The following is a 19,187-nucleotide window of genomic DNA, read 5'->3' as shown; positions in this document are numbered from 1 at the left end:
ACTTTTTTTGTACTTTTTGAAGCTTTGAGGAATTAGTAATAGTTTTAAGAGAGCTTTAAGTGAAGAACGGTAGGCCAGGTTGTTACATTTGAAACCCAGTGTGTGACTGTGCGTGATGTGCACACACAGCTTTGTAGCGTTCCTAGTTTTTCAGCTCAGGATTGCAGCCTGTAGGGTTCAGATGGTCCTTCCACCAGAACTCAGCTCTGTTCCAGAGGCTGAATGTCAAGTTCAAGGTGGCCAAAGCTCATGATTCATTACTCAAGTTAAGGGATTTTACCTATGAACAAGGGGAGTGAAGCTGTCACATCTGCCTCTATGACCTTGTGGGTTAACCCTGGTAGGCAGCTAAGTGTGACACTGCCACTTGCCCACCTCCCCTCTGATCCCCAGTGAGGCAGGGAAGAAGTCAGGAAGAGTAAAAGCCAGAAAATGTGTGGGTTGGGATAAAAATTGTTGAATAAGCAAAGGAGAAGTAGAAGAAAGAAACCAAAACATGTGATGCAGTAACTTGCCACCTCCCGCAGGTAGACCAATGCTCAGCCAGTTCCTGAGCAAAGGATGTCCAACCTCCTTAAAAAACCCCCTCTTTTCACTTTTCTTTGCTGAGCATGACATTATATGGCATGGAATGTCTCTTTATTTAGCCATCTGCCTGGTTGTGTCCCCTCCCAACCTCTTGTGCACCCCCCATTCTTCCTGGGGGACAGAGTGAGAAAGAGAGAAGACCTTGACACCGTGCAAACACCGTTCAGCAACAGCTAAAACATCAGTTTATCAGCTTTGTTTTGGTCACAAATCTAAAATGCAGCACCATCCCAGCTGCTGTGAAGAAAATCAGCTCTGTCCCAGCCCGACCAAGTAGAGGCCTTTAGTTATAACTCTTAGCCGTATAATCTTCACTACTTGTAGCAAATATTGTTGGAGTTTTGACAGCAGTGACTGCTGGACACTGAAGCAGTGAAAAGTATGTGCAGTATGTAGTTTTGTGAACTGATGTGTGCTACCTAGGATGTAAGAAGACAGCCAATGGTGATGTGTGGTCTTGTCAGACAATTGTGGTTTATCCCCAGCCAGCACCTTAGCACCGCACAGCCGCTTGCTCACTCCATGTGTCCTCCCCTGGTGGGATGGGAGAGAGAATCGGAAGAGTAAAAGTCAGAAAACTCAGGGATTGAGATAAAGACAGTTTAAGAAGTAAAGCAAAAGCCACGTGTGCATGCAAAGCAAAACAAGGAATTCATTCACCACTTCCCACAGTCAGGCAGGTGTTCAGCCATCCCCAGGACAGCAGGGCTCTGTCGCAGGTGACAGCTGGGGAGACAAAACACCGTCACTCTGAATGTCCCCCTTTCCCCCAGCTCTATCATGACATCACCTGTATGGAATATCCCTTGGGTCGGTTGGGGTCAGCTCTCCTGGCTGTGTCCCCTCCCAACTCCTTGTGCCCCCCAGCCTGCTCGTGGGTGGTGCGGGCTGGGGAGCAGCAAAGCCCTTGGCTCTGTAAGCACCGCTCAGCGATGGTGAACACGTGCCTGTATCATCAGTGCTGCTTGCAGCACAAATCCAGACATAGCCCGTACGAGCTACGGTGAAGCAAATTAACACTGCCCCAGTCAAAACCAGCACACAGACCTACAGCAGGAGTGTCCAAGGCTGGGCTGATTTTTGGAGCAATGTGAACCTGGAATTGATCGGTACTTTCAGGAGTTGGCAGTGGCCAGGCCTCTTATTATGGACTCGTACAATGGTTTGGGTTGGAAGGGACCTTAAAGATCATCCGGTTCCAGCCCCCTGCCATGGGCAGGGACCCCTCCCCCCAGCCCAGGCTGCTCCCAGCCCCATCCAGCCTGGCCTTGAGCCCTGCCAGAGATGGGACACCCACAGCTGCTCTGGGCACCCTGTGCCGGCACCTTGCCACGCTCACAGGGAATAATTTCTTCCTTATACCTGATCTAAATCTCCCCTCTTTCAGTTTCAAGCCATTCCTCCTTTTCCTATCCTTATGTGTCTTTGTAAAAAGCCCCTTTGGGTACTGGCAAGCTGCTTATAAAGTCTCCCTGGAGCCTTTTCTTCTCCAGGCTGAACAGCGCAGCCCCTGGAGAGGGGCTCCAGCCCCCTGATCATCTTTGTGATTGCTCCAGCAGCTCCGTGTCCTTCTTGTGTTGAGGACCCCAGAGCTGGATGCAGTACTGCTGGTCTCTTACCTGTTCTGCAGTAGTCTAGCTTCCTTATATTGCTCTGGCTATATACATATATGCACCATTCTAGCTGGGTTGTTGGGGGGATTTGGTTTTGTTTTGTTTTTGTTTTTTTTTAAACACATCCAGTAGCATTTGATGAGGTTTCATGTAATTCTTTGACCAGTTGCTGTGTAGGAGGGGATCTGCCTAATGTATCTGAAGTCTTTGATGTGTGATGGAAATAATAACAAATTCCACTGTACTCCCCGCAGAGATATGGAAACTTTTGTAGAATCTTTTGTTTTACTTTAAAATGCACAGCAGGTGAGTCAACAGCAAGTTACACCCATCACTTCTGCTATTTCATGTGACCCAAAATTCTTGTAGTGAAATTTTTGTTACCTTTTCAGGTCTACTGCGAGTATGGGATGGTACATGTCCTTTCAGAGAAGGGGAGCAGCAAAGGAAAAGACTATTGTATCCTCTTCAACTCTCAGTGGGCCCATTTGCCACATGATTTGGGTAAAGCTGTAAGTACCCAGCCAAGCAATGACAGAAGAATGTATTCAGGAATGCCTTTGCTTACAGGAAACTTCTGATTTCTAACTTGGATTAGCGAATTTGAAGCAACTACTTCGCTATTTCTACTTCAAAGCAAAAACCTTCCTTTTGCACAACACGATCAATTAAATGAAAATGGCAACTACCTGTGGTTGGAAAGGAGTTTTTGTATGTCAGTATGATACAAAAAGATGCCACGTGGCCTTGTTAATATACTGAACTGTGACCTTTAGTGCTTTCTCAGTGGTTCATAGCTCTGTTGAGCGTAAGAATAAGTAGTCGCAAACTGTGTCAAGCTTTCTGCATTATCCAAAGCTGTATGAGCTGACAATCGAGTGAATTCTTTGCTCTATTCCATGAGAAAGTTACTATCACTGAATGATGAATTCAGCAAATACACTTTGAATGAGGTACTAACTGGGGAAGATGACTGATACTCTGTTCATTTTATTAGTTGTATTCCTTAATCTACCAGTTGAGCGCTACACAGAATTATTAATATTCCTTATCAACATATAATCAAGTCTTAATCACCTGTGGTGGGTTTATTACAACTGCAGGTTTCTCCCTGGATACAGGGATAGCTCAGAAGCTGCAGCTGCTTTGCCGTGTGTCTAGACTTTAGGATTTGTGAGAGCTGGGGATGGTACTGTGGACATTTTGGTTCAACCAGTCTCATAAAAACTCACTGGAGGCACATTTCAGTAGCTCTGCAGGAGCTGCTACAGTCCGGAGTAACCTGCACTGAACTGAAGTTGGAGCATTCAGCGGGTTCTGCCCTGCCTTCCACAGAGCACTTGGGTCGCCTGTGCTATATGCCATGCCTATCAATGTCTCCTTCCTCAGCTCGCCCTCTGCCTTTCCCTTCTTTCACATTCTCCCTCCTCCTCCCCTCGAGCCGTACGATTTGTTCACCGCAGCTATGCCATACACCAGCCTGAGCCCGCTCTGCGTGTGTTCTGCTCTGATAGAGCTGATAAGCTTTCCTGAAACCTGGACAACCAGGGAGTGTGTGCAGAGACATTTTACTGCCTCTAAAGTGGGAGCCAGTTGGCAACAGCAATTTCCTGAATAAGATTAGGGCTGCTGACAGCTTGACCCTTACCTTTCCCTCCTGAAACAGCAGAGTCAGTTATTACAGGTATTGTGTCATGTGCCTGTGGATCTCTAACAAAAAAGTGTTACGTGTGTCAGGTTTTCAGGTTAAAAATTTACCCTGAGACTTCTCAAACCTAACAGCTCCGCTCCTAGCAAGAGTGGGGCTGTGACCTGCTTCTGTTAGCACAGCTCACGCCAAGAATCAGTTATTGGGTGTAGAATTGCATTTTTCAGGTGACTTGCAAAAGCAACTGAGCAAGGATGCTTCATGTTGTTTAGGTTTTGCAAGGAACAATTTGTGTCGGTGTTATTTCTAAAACCTTAAAGTGTTTTTGGACTGTTCCTGTGTAAACATACCAGAGTAGATGTCTTTGGGCCTGAGGGCCAAAACTAAAGAATTGGGGCAGGCCTGAAACGTCTTTGAATGGCAAGCAGTGGGAGAAGCAGCTTTAGAATCCAGTATCCAGGTGCTTAGGATCCAAACCCTCAGTTAACTGTATACGTTTGGTTTCAAAATGGAAGTTTATTTTTGTTGCCTATGCTTTTGTACTTTACCCTAGCCTGTGGTTGTGTTTCTAGCTGTTCATCCCCTCAGTCATCTCAGCCTGCCCGCTCTGTGCCACCCTAGCAATTATAACACTTCACTGTCCTCCTCCTACACCCTGGATGTGTGCATCAGAACGGCAACAGTGCTAAAGAAAACAAATGCAAGTGCAGATCATAACCCAGATTTTATTACCAGCAGAATTCTGTTCAATAAGGTGAAGCCAGGCAGGACCCTACATGGTAGAGAGTGTGGCACTGTTCCAGCTTTCAAGTTCCTCTGGGAATAGTCTATCATTCCATTACTTGAAAGTTCTAAATTGCCCTTTGGGAACTCTGTGGTTCCTGCTTTTGACTTCTTTTATTTTATATAGATATATGTATTTAACTAATTTCTTTCTTTTCAGTCACTCTTGCAACTGCAGGACCTGACAGCATCTGTTTTGTGTTCTCCTTCTGACATACCTGATGGGGGATTTAATAACCAAATCCCCATGGTGATGCGAGGGAATTGTACCTTCTATGAGAAAGTGAGGCTTGCTCAGATAAACGGAGCTCGTGGGCTGCTGATTGTTAGTAGAGAGAGACTGGTAAGTCTTTTTGTCTTTCTGTATTGCTGGTGCTCCTCTGATGTTAGATACTGTCTTGTCTTCAGTGCTCACTGCTGGTCTTTCATGCTCCTCTTTAAAATAGTGTGTGTTTATGCATGAACGTACATTGTATAGCGTGTGGAAATAATACATCCGAAGGAAGGACTAATGCAAAGAGGAGGTGCTTGTAGTAGGAAGAGTGCTGCGTAGAGCCCATGTACCATCCAAGGCAAGGGCTCAGAATGATCCTTATGTCATGTGAGATACTGGAATCAGAGGAGGAGGTTGGGTTCTTGACTCCTATTACTGCCTTCAGTGAGATCTAAGCACGGTGAATCTAGTGCTTTAGATTCAGCTAGAGCATTACCAGCGTATGTTTTGTAAAACCAGTAGTTTTGAGTATCGTAGATAATACTAGAGGCACATCAGTCATAAAACAACGACCCTGACATGCAAAAGATACTGCTTGAAGTTTGGTTGCTGCATTTTGCTGTTACGGTCTTTAATGACTTACTGTTCACTGGAAACAAGTATACATTTTGACTTTGAGATTTTACTGTCCTTTCTAGAGTATTTTCCCAATTAACAGAAACAGAACTTGAACCTTTTTGGAGTATTTGCAGAAATGTTTATATTCTTATCTGGGCTGAACTGTCTTCCAGGTTCCCCCTGGGGGTAACAGGAGTCAGTATGAAGAGATTGATATTCCTGTGGCGCTGCTCAGCTACACCGATATGTTAGATATCGGCAAGGTAAACTTGATACTAAATGCTCTGGTATCGTTTAAATGAATCGCTGTTCAACAGTATTTGAAGTCCATCTTAAGAGCTTTGAATCTGTAGAGAGTTGTACTCATGAAGATTGTATTAATATGTTTTGAAAAAAAAATGTAACTCTTTTGGGAAGTCATTTATCTTCTTTGGAATAAAATCAAAATGGAGCCTGGTGCTGTAAATAAATATCACTAATAGTAGAGCCAATAGATTGCTCTTAAGTATTAATAATAAAGCTTCGTTCTGGGGTTGCACTAAGTAACTGAACCTTTGCTTAGGCAGCTTTTTGGAATTCTGAATAGCTTGTACTTACCTCCACAGAGTTTCGGCAGCTCCGTGAAAGGGGCAATGTATGCACCAAACGAGCCGGTGCTCGACTATAACATGGTGATTATATTTGTCATGGCTGTGGGGACTGTTGCAATCGGAGGCTACTGGGCAGGAAGCAGAGATGTGAAAAAGTGAGTAACTGGAATGTAGTATGTCTGTTTTCTTGTATTTTATACAGGAAAAAAAAAGTGGTATTTATCTAAAGATCACCTGGTAGGTCTGCTAATGGGGGTTGGAGACTGTCTATTTAACCAGAATGGAGAAATGCTGGGGTGACTTTTGAAGGGCCCTGAGCCTTGTATTGGCTTCGTTACTGTATGTATTAGAGTATCATTTTCATGTAGAATGGTTTAATATTTTGCCTTGTCAAAAAGCCAAACGTTTGGAAAGCTCAGAAGTAAAATGGGATGGTAATAGGCTTCCTATTAGGGCTTTTGCAAAAATTCACCGTAAAAGTATTTTGTAAAAAAAATAGTAAAAAAATTTTTAACTAGTGTAGTGCAAAACCAGCTGATTAGAAGGCTATAACATGTACTATGTTTATTGTTAATATTTTGTTGAAATTTTGTGGTTACTTTTTGCCAGTAAGCAGAGTTGCAGGGGAGGAGGTCATCTGTGCCGTGCTTGTTTCTAACATATACTTTGTATATACACAACCTGACTTCAGGATTTTGTCTGAAGTCAGCAAATTATTCTGCAGTAATTTACGGGATTATGTTGAGTTCTTAGTGAGTGGAAAATAGCACTTTTGATAAATTAATACAGCACTTACTCTTTTATGTGTTGTATTATATCTGATGTACCTACTTGCATGTAAAATGCGGAGTTCCACTGACTTGAGTGGAAATCAGTGCAGGCACTGGCGGTGTGTCATGTTTTCCAGCCTGATGCGGTTCTCACTGAGGGTTCAGTGCCTTTTTATATTTTATTGCAGAAGGAGTGGACTGATAATAGCCATGTTACTCTTTCAGGCGGTACATGAAGCACAAACGTGACGATGGGGCAGAGAAACATGATGATGAAACAGTTGATGTGACTCCGATAATGATCTGTGTCTTTGTAGTGATGTGCTGCTCAATGCTGGTCCTGCTTTATTTCTTCTATGACCACTTAGGTACTCTTAAAGTTGTATTTGTATTGATATATCTTCAATGTTGCAAGGCTGCCATCATGTAGAGAACATTTTTACTGTGAAAATAATTATGAAACAGCTGTATTCTGCCATGTTTCTTCATCCCAATACGATTTAAACCCTGTAAGAAAGCTCACTGAGTAGATTTCTATACCTGCTTCTAGTGAGGTTGAATTAGGTGATCACAGAGCTGCTTTCAAACGTTAAAACCTATTAAGTAGATACAGACTTAACGTCTTCCACCTTCTATTTTTTGCCAAAGGTGTTCTCAAACCTATACCCGTCTTTCTATTATTGTTCAATTTGAAGTTAGTTATGGGATCCAGGATCAATTTTCTTATCACTATAAAGATAAGTTTCTACTGATTACTTATCAAATTGATTGACAAAAGAACATGAGAGCCTAATGCACTGTAACTTCCATCGTCGTATTTCTGAGAAAGTTATGAAAGTTGCAGCCCATCTGTATTAATTAATTTTGCTACTGAGTAATTTTAAGAGTTCCCATGTGCTCACATGTAACGAGATGATAAACACTTCACCGTAAATTGCCTTTTAGGCTTATAATTTAATTACTGACTTTAAGAATATAAGCACAGAGGTTTTGATTTGTTGAAGTAGCTGTTGCATAAAGTACACCTGAGTAAAAATGAGCTAGAATTAGCTACTTAAAGAACATAAATCTAATCAAAAATCATTTGAAGTCCCTGAATTTAACCCTCGCTGGTGAAATGTAAGCCTTATTTCTCATTCAAGCTTTTTGATTGTCTGTTCTTTATTCAGCTGAGATATGAAAAGAAGCCTTTCTTACCTTAACCTGCTTGGACTTACTACTTGTTGTTTCTCAGTCTATGTTATCATAGGAATATTCTGCCTGGCTGCCTCAATTGGTCTCTACAGTTGTCTGTCTCCCTTTGTAAGAAGATTCCCCTTGGGAAAGTGTAGGTATGTGGCGATTCTAACTTTTTAACAGGCAAAATTCATTTTTTTTATAATGTTGGGTAGGGTGTGGGAGTTACAAGTTGGTTTGCATACTTCAAAATGTCTATCAAAGGAGGAGGGTAACTACATAAGACAACTGTAGCTTTGGTGTGTTTCATTTTCAGAATCCCAGACAACAACTTGCCTTATTTTCACAAGCGTCCGCAGGTCCGGATGTTACTGCTGGCGGTATTTTGTATCTCTGTCAGCGTAGTCTGGGGAATCTTCAGAAATGAAGATCAGTAAGTGTGTATCTTAGTTTCTGTGCTAGAAATTGTAACATGCTTTATACTATAAGTAAGTGGTATCAGTAGAAGTGCCTTGAATGCCTGTTATTGCCTTTGCGGGGTCCATTTTCTGTGGCTTGTTCACTGACAGAACTCATAAATCCAGGAAGCATCAACTCTGAAACACCTTTTAGAGAAATAAGTGTCCGACTAAGGACTACAGAAGTACTATAGAGCTGTTCCAACCTGGGATATTTAGGACTAGGAAATCCATTTTCTGTCTCAAAGCTGGAGTGGACCTGAATACCTCCTGCAGGGAGCCCCATCAGAAGCGCTCAGGTGTTGATCACAACAACGTAATCGCTCATCTGCATCCAGACTTTTGCAATTTTAGGGAAAACTTCGTGTTTCGTGTCTCAAATCCTACTCCTCTGATCCTCGCGATCAAGAGTAAAGCAGAGAGCATCGGTGCTTCTATCCCTCACTTGCAAAACACATCCAAGCAGCCCCAGCTGTAGGCATCCCGCAGCACAAGAGGGTGTACACGTACACACAGGCCAGAGGACCCCAGCACTTCTTACTTTGGTACCCACTGAACCTTGTTCAGCCCGTTTTCATCCCACCTCACCGTTTACTCATCCAACCTGTACTTCATCGGTTTCTCTGTGAGGATTTTCTGGGAGATTCTCAGTGGAAATCCTTCCTGAAGTCTAGACAGGCAGCATCCCCCTGCTCTTCCCTCCCCTACCACGCCAGTCATTTCGTCGTAGAAGATTATCAGGTTGATCCAGCATAACTTCCTATTTGTGAAGCCATGCTGACAACCGTGCTGGTTTCAAGCAAGTACTTTTAATAAAGTTTTTAGGCACGAGGAGGTCCTTAGTGAGGACAAGGCTTGGTCTGGCTGTCCTATAGTTTTCCTGCAAAAATGTTCCCCTCTTTCTTCCTTAGGTGGGCCTGGGTTCTGCAAGATGCTTTAGGAATTGCTTTCTGTCTTTACATGTTGAAAACCATTCGCCTGCCTACATTTAAGGTAAGAAAGTTACACGGACATAAAAAGAGAGAATGTTTGCCTGTACGTAGTTGAACAGAGGAGCCACTTAGAGCACATTGGCTTGGAAATGCGCTTCCATTCATAGGTAACTTGGAATAGTGATTTAATTAGTATAATGAAGACCAATAAATGGCATATGATTTTTATGCATGGTGTTTGATAACTTAAAGTTTTGTAGTGTGGTGACCGCACACTCACTTCTGGTTTTTTGGGTATTTTTTTTTAGTTTTGTTGGTTTTTTGGTTTGGTTTAGTTTTCCAAATTTGACACACAATTGATGCGTCATACTGGCGTTTTTTTAAAACTTCCAGAACTTACTTACTTATTGTAAGATAAAAATCGGTGTTAGTCATTTAGTTACCCCTTAGGTGGCTCTTCAGACTCTGTTTCAAGTTATCTTCACCTATATATTTTTTTCCCTGTACAGGTGGGCCAGTGGGTATTGTTTCAAGCTATGTCTAGCATCCTCCAGAGAAAATGCAGAACTCCTTAATGTTTCCTAACAAATGGAAATTACACTGTTTCCAGTTTTTACGAGATACAGAGTTTTAGGACTGACATGTCATTTTGTGCCTGAGAATTACTTTCTTTTATATGGTGCACGAGGCCCAATTCCTCCATCTGAAATATTTAGGAATTAAGAAAAATACTTGAGTGACTTATTCCTTGTTAGCTTTTACCTTGAATGGTCTTAAGTTGCTAATTATGAATTCTTTGCTGTTTACTAGTGCATAGTGTGTAAATACCAGGTATCTTGTCTCTCCCTTCAGGGTTGTACCTTGCTCCTCCTGGTTCTTTTTGTGTATGATGTATTCTTTGTATTTATCACACCTTTTCTAACAAAGGTAAGTGAAGTACTCCTCTAGTGCCCGCTGTTCACAGAGTAAAGCGGAATGACCTGCTTCTCTGTGTTCCTAACTGATCCCAGACCTGCTGAGTGAAGTGCTGATTTACAATTTTCCCCTTTTTTCTTTAGACTGGGGAGAGTATAATGGTGGAGGTGGCTGCGGGCCCATCTGATTCTGCCACTCATGAAAAGGTACTGTATGTAGTCTGAAAACGTGGCACTAACTTCCAGCTATTACGTTTTCAACTTCTCTAAAATTCAAAGACCACAAAAGCTGAAAGGGAGATGCCAGTCTGAAAAGAACTTAATATGGAAACAAGCATTCCTGAGCTCTCTGGAAATCTACACCAAACGCAGGGAGCAAAGCAGACTTCGTGGTTCATCACAACAGCTTTGGTCTTCCTTTATCTTGCTTTGAAAGGGTTTCAGTGTCAGGAAACTGGTTAGCTCAGCTCCACAACAACATGGGACCACATTTGTAAATATAACTGACCACTAATGAAGCATATTCCTTTTTACCTAAAGAGATAAAACCTATCTGAACGGTCTGTCTCTTCCCCCTCCTCTCCTGTTCTGATAATTGCTTTATGAAAAGGTGAGGCAAAGGAGAGAAAGACAAATTGGAGACAGAAAGAAAACCCGAAGTTGGTGTTCAGTGGTTCTGTACCGCTCGGCCGCTGCCAGCTGTGTGAGCAGGACTGCACAGCGTGGCGGGGCTGACTCAGGGAGGGGAGTACAGGAGGTGTAGGAGACTGTAGAGACAGGGTGCAAACCAAGTAAGAAACAAATCTGTAGGAAAACTGGTTTTGTTAATTTAAGGATGTTGAGTCTCTTTCCAGCAACGAATGTAATACTGTCACGTGGGAAAATAGTAAAGACAACGGTTGTTTGCAGGATGATCTACGGATGGATCCATCTATATCATGCATACTAATTTTTTTAACTTCTTGTCTTTTGTATCCCTTTAGTTTCAGTTTCATGCACAGAATGAATTATATAAAAAAATAAGGATAGTATAAGTAGATAAAATTATTCTGGCACTAACGTAAGGAAAGAGAAAAAGGAAAATAAAGCTTCTCTAATGTACTGTATTAAAGATGTATTAACGTACTGTATTAAAGAGGATACATGCTGGCAATGAACCTTGCCATCCTGTGCCTCAACGTTGCAAATTATATAATAAGTAGGAACAGTGGGGGGAAAAAAGTCTTTACAGTTATATGAAAAATCCTTTTTTAAATTACTCAAGTCTTTACTCTTGTGAGACTTTTATTGCAACCAGTAGAATGAAACATTAACAGTTATTTCTTACACATGTGGCTGCTTACCTAAATTCTTTACGTTCCTACCCTATTGCATGTGAGGACTTGCACATAGAGTGTTTTGAGATGACGGTCACGTGGAGTTGCCTTGGCTGTTTGTTTTCAGGAAGTATTTTGTCAGTCCTATCTTAAATACGTTTCGTTAGTTGTGAGTAATATTAAAAAAGACTTTAAACGTAAGGGTCCGTAACGTAAGAAAAGATAAATACATTTTGTTAGTTGTGAGTAATATTAATAAAATAGTTTAAACATAAGGGTCTATAATGTAAAAAAAGATAATTTTGCTTTATTTGGAGTCTGCAGTTTCAGTACAACAGAAACAAGTTCTGGTAACATAAATATATATATATATATATATGTATACAAATATGACAACATAAAGATGGTGTCAGTATGTCGAGAAAACAGCTTTTCTAAGGTGTGTGTGTCTCGTTCCAAGCTCCCGATGGTCCTGAAGGTTCCACGCCTGAACTCCTCACCGCTGGCGCTGTGTGACAGGCCTTTTTCTCTCCTGGGATTTGGAGACATTTTAGTTCCAGGTATTTCTTGTTTAGCGTGTTAAGAATTTTACTTGTTGTGCCGTCATATTAGTTATTTATCTTGCACTTCTGTTTCAGGTGGGAAGTTTGGTTTGGCTACTGTAAACCTGATAAATAAGTATAGCTTTTATCTTCTTTTTTTCCCTGCACTATTCACTTTTTCTGTAAGAAATTAAATGCACATTAATCTTACAGTTCAGTTTCACATGCAGCGATGTCACGAAAAGTAGAGAAACCTCAGGAGTTGATTTAGCAACTAATTTAATAGTATAAAACATGTTTAGTAGCGTAGTGATAGAGGAAATTATTTGTCCATTTGCACATGATCTGAGTACACATGTAACTGACCACTCAAAGCTTCGTAATTGTGTTACTCACACGACAGCCAGTGTTCCCACCACACCTGCTCTCAAATTTGACTGCAGGTAGGATGTCAAGGTATTCCTGGCACCACTGCAGGTGGTAACAAGTATGCGTCTTCTGGCTTTCAGGATTCTTCTGAGAAATCGTTTGTTTATTTTTTTGTATTTTGGGAAATATGAACTGAGTCATCCCTGTTCATGTCCCCTCCTCCCCCGACCTGTAATAAGCAGAGGCATTAACCATAAATTCCTGCTGTCTTTCCTAGGAGCTGGAAGGGATGAACTTACCCTTACTCTTGCGAACACTGTATTTTAACAACTGTTTGTTAGGGATGGGATGACATTTTGTATCTAGGATCTGTGCATTTGTAGATATTAATTTTATTATTAGAGTGTTTCTGCTGTACTGGGCTTGTGCTATCATATAACCGTTTTGTAAGCTGCGCAGCCTCCTGAAGGATGCTGTCATGGTACTTAAACACCGGGGTGCCCAAGTAAGTGTTGAAAAAAAAAATTAATCTTAAAAATTTCTAGATATTTTGATGGCTTTGTGTACCTTAATGCATGAAGGGGTTGAAAGCATGTTGTAATTGTTCTTTCCTTCCCTAGGCTTGCTGGTAGCCTATTGCCATAGATTCGATATTCAGGTGCAGTCGTCCAGAGTCTATTTTGTTGCCTGCACAATAGGTAGGTGGAACAGTTCGGTGACACCTGAACACAACACCTACACGAGTCGCTCCCTTTAGCATACCATCTGCCTCATATTACAGTTTCATTTCTTTGTTCACCTTTTATTATTGAACAGAAATATTTTAGCAAAGTACTTTCGAGGCTAATCCTTCCATCACCAAGTTATCTGTTGTCGTTTTCCTGAACGGTTTTGTCCGCTGCATAGAAGGGGAGCTTCTCGTTCCCCTGGTTTGTCTCGCTGTAACACTTACCTCTGCACTGCCTAGATGCAAAATGAGCTACTCTGGTTTCTTGCTTCGTGAATCTTTGAGTTTATTGCACAGGAGAATTCAGGTTCAGGGATATTTCCCTTTGGCTTTGTTCTTAACTTTTTGTGTATTCTAAAAATCCATGGCAATGAATTGTACTATGATGGCTGTAACACCTCAAAATTAGTTTTCTTCTCTCGTTTGTAGAACCCACAGAGGTACGTGACATGGACTTAAAGATGACTGGTGAATAGGGTCTTACAGATTGCTGTTGGCTTTGTTACAAAGTATGCTAGCGGAGACTTAAGATGCTTGCAGCTACTGTCATGAAAAATTTTCATGAAAAACTGCTTTTGAAATTCGTTTGAAAAAATAGCTAGGTCCTTGGACACCTATAGCAGGGTTAGAGAGATGCCTTTATTTCAGTGTCCCAATTCCTCTTGTATATACACAAACAAAACTGTTGTCTTACCTGGTACTTTCAAAACGCGTTTACAGAAGTGGTTGTATCCATGAAGAGTCAGCAGTTATTGCAGCAATGAAAACTAACCACACACGGAGCAAAACTGGGCCAGCAGTGTGAGAGAAGTGATTATTGCCCTCGATTTAGCAGTGAAGACCAAGTCTTAACCTGGTGCAAGACAGACACTGACATACTGGGGTAAATCCAATGGAGGCTGAGGGCTGGAGCGTGTGATTTTAAAAGAGAAGGGAAAAAGGAGATTCGGTTGCTGTCCGCATCCTCATGTGAGAGGGTGCAGAGAAAACAGAGACAGACTTCACTTAGGGATAAGATGTGAGGCAATGGATTGAAGTCACAAGAAGAAATACTTCAACTAGATACAAGGAATTCTCACTAACATAGTGTTCCCTGAAAAAAAAACATTTTTGAAGAACTGTAAAAAGGCATTGAGTATTCTGATCATAGAATCATGTAAGCTGGAAAGGACCCTTAAGGTCGAGCCTAACCATAACCTAACACTACCAAGTCCACCACTAAACTGTACCCCTAAGCAGCACATCTACATGGCTTTTAGATACCTCCAGGGGTGGTGACTCCACTACTTCCCTCAGCAGCCTGTTCCAGTGCTCGACAGCCCTGTTGGTGAAGAAATTTTTCCTAATATCCAATCTAAACCTCCCCTGGCACAACTTGAGACCATTTCCTCCCATCCTATCTCTTGTTACTTGGGAGAAGAGACCAGCACCCACCTCCCGCACCCTCCTTTCAGGCAGTAAGGTCTCCCTGAACCTCCTTTCTCTCCTTGTTCTCTAGACCCTTTGCCAGCTTCACTGATTACCTTTGGACATGCTCCAGCACCTCAATATCTTTCTGCATCATCTTCCTGAATAAAAATCAGTTGGGTTTAGCTTCAGTGTTCTGAAAGTGTAATTGAAATTAATTACAGTATCAGATCCCAGCTGCTTATGTTCTACTTAGTAATTTTTGCAGAATATATGCAGAAATGTAATAGTAATAACAAATCATAACATACAGTTAGCTTTAAACAGTCAAAGCCAAGCCAGACACGAAGCGTGTGTTACAATGGTCGACCTAATTGTCTGTGTTTTGTTGAATTCATAAATACAATATGAGGCACAGTATTTCATTTGTTTATTTTACCTTTCTGAAATGGCTTAAGGTAAGGATTTAATTGCACAGTATACATTGGGCCAACCACATGACTTTCACATCTTATTATCACCAGAAAGACTGGAGCATCTCTTTAGCAAAGCACCACTCCAAGGTCACGTTGTGTATACAACGCTTGTAAAAAAAAAAATACACGCTGAAAAAAATCCTGGAGATGTTGCTTTACATATTACTTGAAAAAACTTCCTGCTACGATGCTCATCTAGACAACGGAGTTGTTCCTGAGCAGAGCTCTATCTGAATAATTGGGGTTTTTCTGCTTTTGTTTCCTTCCAGCATATGGCATAGGCCTTCTTGTGACCTTTGTTGCCTTGGCATTGATGCAGAAGGGCCAGCCGGCTCTCCTCTACTTGGTGCCCTGCACTCTTCTCACGAGCTTTGCTGTGGCTCTTTGGAGAAAGGAGCTCGCAATGTTCTGGACGGGCAGCGGCTTTGCGGTGAATACCAGTTTGATATGAGTGTCTTCAAGAAATACTAATATTATAAAAACCTAACTAGAATTAAAGTTGAGTAAAATATTGCAGTATTATCAAACAAAACCAAAGATTTTCGTTTTGCTGATTGTTTGCTTTTTTTTACATACTTTTTTTGCCTCGGTAAGGTTTTCTTTTTTAGTGTTTACAGCCACTTAAACTGGCTAGTGAAAAGTAAAGTAGACTTTGTCTGTTCTTCTTGATTTTGCCATCATTTTACTCATTTAATCTCTGTTGAAAGTAGTAGTAGTAAAATAGTATATAAAATACAATAGTTTATAATGTTATATAAAATATATCCTGAAAATATTTTTTTGCATATTTTTTTCATAACCTACTGCTTATGAAGGTAGAAATCTAGTTCAATATAGCAAATTATCACTTTGTTTCACTGTGGTACAAGTGACATTAAGTGACATAGAAATTGTCGTGATGCATGGTTATAGATTTTAAATAATTACTTTAAGGACAAATTATCAAGCTAGAGGTTCCCCCCAGTGAGGTGGGTTTTTTTGGCTACTCAACTATTTGTGAAAACCTTCGGAACTTTCCTCTAGAGAACTGAATTTAATTGTTGGGAAAATATTTGAGATCATCTGAAATGTGGTGGGCAAGTTGCCGGTTGTTGTACACCGATATTCAAGGTGGGCACAGGAGAGTGATGCGGTGCCCAAGTGCCGGTCGCCTGTTCCTGCGTGATCAGCAGAACGCATCTGCAATCGGCGAGGAACGATCAGGCAGAAGGCAATTAAACACATTTCTGGAAGAAAAATCCCCTTGTTTACGATAAAGACAAAGACAGGGTAACTGTATGCATGTGTCCAGTGCTGGAGAATGATCACGGGGATGACGGCCCTTTAATCTTCATTTTGTGTGGCCATCGCTCCTGATATCTGGGGACGGCAATCCTGGCTTTCCATCGTTCTGACTGTGCCCTTCCCTTTGCAGAAAGACCTACCTCAGCCTCCCTTGGTGGTAGCTCCTGTCAACTGCCCCGAGCCTCCCAAAGACAGCAACGCAGCAGGCTTTCAGCCCAGCCCAGAGCAAATGACCAACCCTACCCTCCATGTGAAGGAGCTGCGCGACGCCGCCTCGGCTGCGGAGGAGCTGGCTGATCCTGACGCAAAGATGGACCAGTCGGAAATTTCTATTGCACAGAGCGAGGAACCAGCTGGGCAGGATAAGGACGACCATGAAAGCAACTGCCTCAATGTAGAGCAAAACCAGCTGGAGTAAGCGATGGGATAAGAACTCCTTGTTTTCCCTCACAAACATATCCATAGAAAACCAGTATGTATTTAGGACTGGTTTAGTAGTGTTTGCGTTCATTGAGAAACCTCACTGGGAGTCTGATCATCAAATCCAACGACGAATGTTCTGCCTCTAGCTTCGGTACAGCTATACACTTCAAACATCTTCCTGAAATAATGGTGCTCTACAAGGGTTCTGATGTATGGATTTCAATGATCATTTTATTAGTGAATGCCTTTGACCGTTCCGTTTTCGTTATACCGGGCTAGTATTAAGAGTCTTTATTTACACAGTACTCTGTGCTCGTGTGGCTATTTTGCTGCTTTAGCATAGTGTAGGTTAACAGAGAGGACAAGCATTGAACAAGTCTGCTCCGATGCTTAAGTCAAGAGAAATGTAATATTATTTTTTTTTATAGCACTTTCCCTATTGTCACCTTTTACTTTACTTTTCCCTACTTGTCAAAGCCATTGCTACAAGGGAATGCTTTAGCATAAACTGACATTCAGGAAATGCAGAGCGTGGTTAAATTACCCGCCTCTGAAAGGATTTATACTATCGTGGTGCATTAAATGCATCTCTTAACTTTTTTGTCTTTGTTTTTACTTCCAGGTACCTGTATTGGCTACTAGTCTAGTTTAAAAGGCAGGATGGACAGAGCCGCAGGAAGCTTTCTGAGCACTCGTATGAGACGCGTATATTAAGCATATTAAGAATGTTTAATGTTTTAGAAATAACATACGAGTCAAATAGGTAAGAAAATAGTAGCAGCGCTATACCAAGCTGAATAGGTAATACTTTCATTGGGAAAATGTTAAAGTAAAGTAATAAAAATCCATTTATTTGGGGTTTTAGCTTCTACTTCTGATTGGTTTAAGGTATATAATGGTAATTTCACGTTCCAAAGGAAATAATCCAGTGTTTTCATCCCCAAGGGAGCATGTAGGGTGCTATAGTCAGTCATGATTTAAAGCTCCTTGCTGCTCAGTAACGCATCAACTGCCTCAGTCCTGTCCTGTCCGTGTCCCGAGTAGCCAAGGCATGGCCTGTTGGGGTCTGAATGAGGCTGTGATCCAGCCTACTATTTTGCATCTCTTGCTACACAACATTATGAAGGACTAAATTTGTGAATTTACAACTTTCTGGGGTGCAGCTGGACTTACTTTCTCTTCCTGAAATTGTGCATTTTCCTGTATAACATGGTGAGTCTTTTATGCATCAGCTTTAGTACACACAGAGGGTTGATGTGATTTGCATATTATTTATTCCATCTACAAACATATGGCTTTATCAAAGGTGTCTGTTCTACAAACTGCAATCCCAGAAAGCCTCACTTTACATTAAAACTGAAATAGAAAATGGAAATATTCTAGGATCCTAGAATATGATTCCAAATTGCGTGGAAGAAATACTCTTCATAGTATTTGAGAGCCCAAAATGTCATTTACAAAAGTATCATCATAGTGACAAGATCAGAGGCAATGCTTTTAAATTAAGAGTCTCCAGTTGGCATCTCGAGTTGGATTCTGAAGGGCTCTCTTTTAATGTCTGTTAAATTTTAGCCACCGTCTTTTTGGCTAGGTCTTCCAAAAGTTTGCCCTGTGGGGTTTTTTTGGATGGTAACTTGTGGTTTGATCTGTTTCACGTTCGGTGGATAGTATTTTTTTTTCTCTGGAATGTGAAAGGCTTTCTGTAAAACCACACTATAGCTTCAGAGTTTTACCAGCTTCTGCTTAAAGCCTCAAGCCCTGTCTGGTAAGTTGCTTTAGTGGTGAGTTTCTGGAAAGGCTTCCTGAGTCCAAAGGTTTGTGCTACATTTAATTTACAAATCACCCTAATGGAAGATAGTACTACTATCAGAGATCTGTTTTTCAATCTCCTTTTTAATGGACTATGTTACTTTTGCCAGCAGTAATCTGAACAGAATTACTACTTCTAAAAAGCAACAGAGACATTTTACTGAAAACTTGAGCCAGCTGGATTATGCCTTAATTTAAGCCATTGTATAAGTATGTATATTAAATTAAGAAAACAATCTTAATGTGTTTAAAAAATGAACTTGACAAATAGCGCAAAAAAAAAAAAAAGTTTGGAGACTGACTCAAAGTTCTATGGTTCTTTGCCTTGATTGTCTTTTAGTCATAATGTTATTTGGAATAGCTTTTTATATACTTAAAAGCCAGTAGCTTTCTGATGATGAAGCAAAAAGTTTTATCATCTACTTGAAAGTGTATTTTAACATTTGTTCTCATATGTCGTGGGTTAGGAAACAGTTTATTTCTCAGATTGTTTATAACTCAATTAAAATGGAAGAATCCGTACCATTTAA

General features: G+C 41.1%; 1 protein-coding gene across 2 annotated transcripts in view; it reads left to right on the top strand.

Annotated features, from left to right (window-relative positions):
* Positions 1 to 19,187, top strand: part of SPPL2B (signal peptide peptidase like 2B) — a 26,868-nt gene extending 7,681 nt beyond the window's left edge. The window contains exons 2-16 of one of the 2 annotated variants that reach the window (XM_056337333.1): positions 2,594 to 2,713; positions 4,793 to 4,975; positions 5,638 to 5,727; positions 6,070 to 6,209; positions 7,050 to 7,192; positions 8,059 to 8,155; positions 8,317 to 8,433; positions 9,370 to 9,451; positions 10,243 to 10,317; positions 10,449 to 10,511; positions 12,081 to 12,180; positions 13,152 to 13,229; positions 15,411 to 15,571; positions 16,556 to 16,839; positions 17,471 to 19,187. In XM_056337333.1, coding sequence (XP_056193308.1) covers positions 2,594 to 2,713; positions 4,793 to 4,975; positions 5,638 to 5,727; positions 6,070 to 6,209; positions 7,050 to 7,192; positions 8,059 to 8,155; positions 8,317 to 8,433; positions 9,370 to 9,451; positions 10,243 to 10,317; positions 10,449 to 10,511; positions 12,081 to 12,180; positions 13,152 to 13,229; positions 15,411 to 15,571; positions 16,556 to 16,839; positions 17,471 to 17,495 — 1,758 coding nt within the window. In that variant the 3' untranslated portion in view covers positions 17,496 to 19,187. Of the gene's footprint in view, positions 1 to 2,593; positions 2,714 to 4,792; positions 4,976 to 5,637; positions 5,728 to 6,069; positions 6,210 to 7,049; positions 7,193 to 8,058; positions 8,156 to 8,316; positions 8,434 to 9,369; positions 9,452 to 10,242; positions 10,318 to 10,448; positions 10,512 to 12,080; positions 12,181 to 13,151; positions 13,230 to 15,410; positions 15,640 to 16,555; positions 16,840 to 17,470 lie in introns of those variants that run through there. The other variant, XM_056337335.1, reaches the window with a different exon arrangement.

Source organism: Falco biarmicus, chromosome 4, assembly GCF_023638135.1.
Source record: "Falco biarmicus isolate bFalBia1 chromosome 4, bFalBia1.pri, whole genome shotgun sequence".
Lineage (NCBI taxonomy): Eukaryota > Metazoa > Chordata > Aves > Falconiformes > Falconidae > Falco > Falco biarmicus.
The sequence above is the reverse complement of the archived record's forward strand: the minus strand, read 5'-3'. Positions and strand labels throughout refer to the sequence as shown.